Raw genomic sequence first — 3615 nt, 5'->3', positions numbered from 1 at the left:
TACACCACAACACAACTGCACACTACAGTGGTCAACAGGAGGCACTGACCATCAACGTGAACACACACACACGCACACGCGCGCACAGAGACCTCCCCTGTGTTTTGGGACGGGACATTCGAACCCACCAGTTTTTCCATTGATCAGGCGATCATTTGATTAGCTTTCGCTTCCCCACTGTCGGACATCTCCCTGTTACATGCTGGTCACCTTCCTGTCCATTGATCATGTGATTAATTAAGGGGGGGGAGATGGCCGGGACCGGCGGATCGATTTATACAGGCCCCTTTTGTCTCTGCAGAACATCTCCCCCAACGTGTTGGAGGAGTCCGCTGTGTCTGATGACATCCTGTCTCCGGATGAGGACGGCGTGTGCTCCGGCCGCTACTTCACCGAGAACGGCCTGGTGGGGCTCCTGGAGCAGGCCGCCGAGCTGTTCATCACGTAAGAGAGGGACGCACACACTCACACACTCACACACTCACTCACTCACTCACTCACTCACTCACTCACTCACTCACTCACTCTCACACACACACACACACACACACACACACACACACACACACACACACACACACACACACACACACACACACACACACACACACACACACACCACACACACACACACACACACACACACACACACACACAATAACATCTATTATTCACTTGACGATCACATTCAAATTCATATTTATATTAAATATAAAGAGAAACTGCTCACCTCTTTTTTGTGTTTCTTAGTGCTACTTTGTCCAATTGTTGCGTTTTAGTTTTAAGGGGCTTAAAAGGGATGCATTAGCTCAAGTGTTGATTGTTCTCAGCCTGCAAGTTGTTGTACAATTACCTATCTACATTTATGCTAAATGTAGATCTAATTAGATGGCATCTTTTTTGCTGTTTGTGGTTATAGATCGCCATGAACCACATGTGCATTGTACGCTTGATGACATGATCTGGTCATCAAGCGTACATCGTTCTCTGTTGTTGAACGTTTATCGTTCTCTGTTGTCTGTTTAGGGGAGTCTGTTCGAGACGGTGAACGAGGTGTACAAGATTATCCTTCCCATTCTGGAGGCGCATAGAGACTTCCGAAAGCTGGCCTCCACTCACGATAAGCTGAAGCGGGCCTTCGACAAGATTATTGAGAAGGTAACCGTTCAGATGCAGGATCAATATCATTATGGACAGGAGAATGAAGAGGGACGGGGAAAGTGAGTCGCTGCTTAGAGGCATATTGCCTGCACACCAGACTAACAGGTGGAGCCACTGAGAGACTGAAATATATAGCTATTACTAATTTAGGAATCAATATTATTTTATCATTAGTTAATATTAATTTTTCACTTTATTTTTTTAAAGTGGGTTTACACAATGCGTTTTGGCAAAGGGGACCTATTCCCCAAAGAGTTAATGAAACTGCCACAATTTTGTTTTATTCACTATGTGATACAGTAGCGAATGACCAAACATGTTACATTTTTGTATGACGAGTGGCCTACTACTATTCCCAGTCCTCATCTGGTCCCACCAACTTCCATTTAATGTCAATCTGTTTGCCTCTATGCAAAACACAAATCCGCACTCACCCCCTGTAACACACCACCACCACATGTGCTCTCCCCATCCAGGGCCACAAGAGGATGTTCGGTACCTACTTCCGGGTCGGTTTCTACGGAGCAAAGTTTGGGGATCTGGATGAGCGGGAGTTTGTTTACAAGGAACCAGGGATAACACACCTGCCGGAGATCTCTCACAGACTGGAGGCAATTATTTCTGTATATTTATCGAGAGAGAGAGAGAGAGAGAGAGAGAGAGAGAGAGAGAGAGAGAGAGAGAGAGAGAGAGAGAGAGAGAGAGAGAGAGAGAGAGAGAGAGAGAGAGAGAGAGAGAGAGAGAGAGAGAGAGAGAGAGAGAGAGAGAGAGAGAGAGAGAGAGAGAGAGAGAGAGAGAGAGAGAGAGAGAGAGAGATAACCATTCAAATGTTTTTCCCCTCTAGTTGTATTTTTTATATATCTGGTTGTGAGTGGGCAGGGGGTGTGCGTTTCGAAACGACGTAAATCATTTTCTTCATACAAACTTCAAAATTAAAATATTAAATTGGTTATTAATGTAAGTAATACAATTAAAATAGTTGAATAGCATTCAAATAAAACAAATATTGTTAAACTACTTTAACTTTCAAGTGGATCTTTTTTGCATGGACATCCTTACAAATGACAAACGGTCATAAAATGTGGCTGAATTGTTTAGTCAAATATATCACATTCATGTTCCCACTCGCCTTAGAACTTCTACAGTCAGTGTGTTGGAGAGGATTCCCTGGAGATGATCAAAGACTCCACCCCCGTGGACAGGAAGAAACTCAACCCCAACAAGGTAGGTAGTCGAGAGACACTCTGCCACGCTGGTACCCCACACTACCTGCTAGAACACAGGAAGGCTGCGGGGCAAAACTAAAAGATGCCTTCGTTCTTTGGAGCAAAAAGTGAAATAAAAGTGAAATGACTATTTATGCCTTGTCGGATAGCAACCTATGTGGTTTGGCTTTAAAATTATTCTTAATGTTTTTAAAGATAAGCTAATGAAAATTTGCAGCCATCACATGGCACTTTCCTCTTCTGCGTCTATGAAATGTCCTTGGTCGTTTGGACCTTCACCCTAATCGGAGCCGCATCTGAGATCATTATCTGTAACGCTGTTGACCAACGACAAAGAATTTAGAGTCTGAATCGGAACCTCTCTCCAGGCGTACATCCAGATCACGTATGCGGAGCCCTACTTTGACGACTACGAGATGAAGGACCGGCTGACCAACTTCGAGAAGAACTTCAACCTCCGGCGCTTCATGTTCACCACGCCCTTCACCAGAGCGGGCCGCCCACGGGGAGAGCTCAGCGAGCAGTACAAGAGGAAGACCATCCTGACCACCATGCACGCCTTCCCCTACGTCAAGACCCGCATCAACGTCATTCAGAAGGAGGAGGTAGGCTGCTGCGGCATCCCCCAGCCCGGCCTGCTCCTCCCTGTCTCTGATCTGCTCCTCATGTCGGCAGACCGACGTCTTGGCCAGTAGCTGCATGTGGCTACTCAGAACGTTGTCTCCATGCCGCTGAAAAAAAATAAGACGTCACTCAGACGGGATGGCTCTGTTGTTTGCATCCTGCCCACTCGTATCTTCCTTCGTTTGTGATCTGGGTCTCTCTTTCTCGCTTATCGACGTCCATCAATCTCAGTTCCTCTCTCTTTTCGTCCTCTCTCTCGCTCTCACATTTCAATCTCTTCACATCTCTCTCTTTATATCTGTTTCTTCTATATTTAAATATAGATAGATAGATATCTCTAATGTAGCCCATCTTTTATGGCCTCGGCCACTTGGAAATGGAAATATTTATCTATATCTAAATCAATATCTGTTGTGGTTATGACATATGTAGTTGTAACGTATGGACTATTTTTCACCAGTCAGTGCCATATAGGAAACTAAGCTACCTGCTCACTAATGACATGCATCTAGAAATAATGGAACTTTAAACTAACTGTAAAGATGAGGGAAGCATCTGCTGCATTAAAAAATGCTAAATACTAAGGCATCATAGCCATTATTTA

General features: G+C 44.8%; 1 protein-coding gene across 1 annotated transcript in view; it reads left to right on the top strand.

Annotated features, from left to right (window-relative positions):
* The window catches only part of dock8 (dedicator of cytokinesis 8), a 29088-nt gene extending 28640 nt beyond the window's left edge, over positions 1 to 448 (top strand). Inside the window, exon 32 of the mRNA XM_060053487.1 lies at positions 302 to 448. Within this exon, the coding sequence (XP_059909470.1) occupies positions 302 to 448 (147 nt within the window). The remainder of the gene's footprint in view (positions 1 to 301) is intronic.
* The last annotated feature ends 3167 nt before the right edge of the window (positions 449 to 3615 follow it).

Source organism: Gadus macrocephalus, chromosome 6 (genome assembly GCF_031168955.1).
Source record: "Gadus macrocephalus chromosome 6, ASM3116895v1".
NCBI lineage: Eukaryota > Metazoa > Chordata > Actinopteri > Gadiformes > Gadidae > Gadus > Gadus macrocephalus.
The sequence above is the reverse complement of the archived record's forward strand: the minus strand, read 5'-3'. Positions and strand labels throughout refer to the sequence as shown.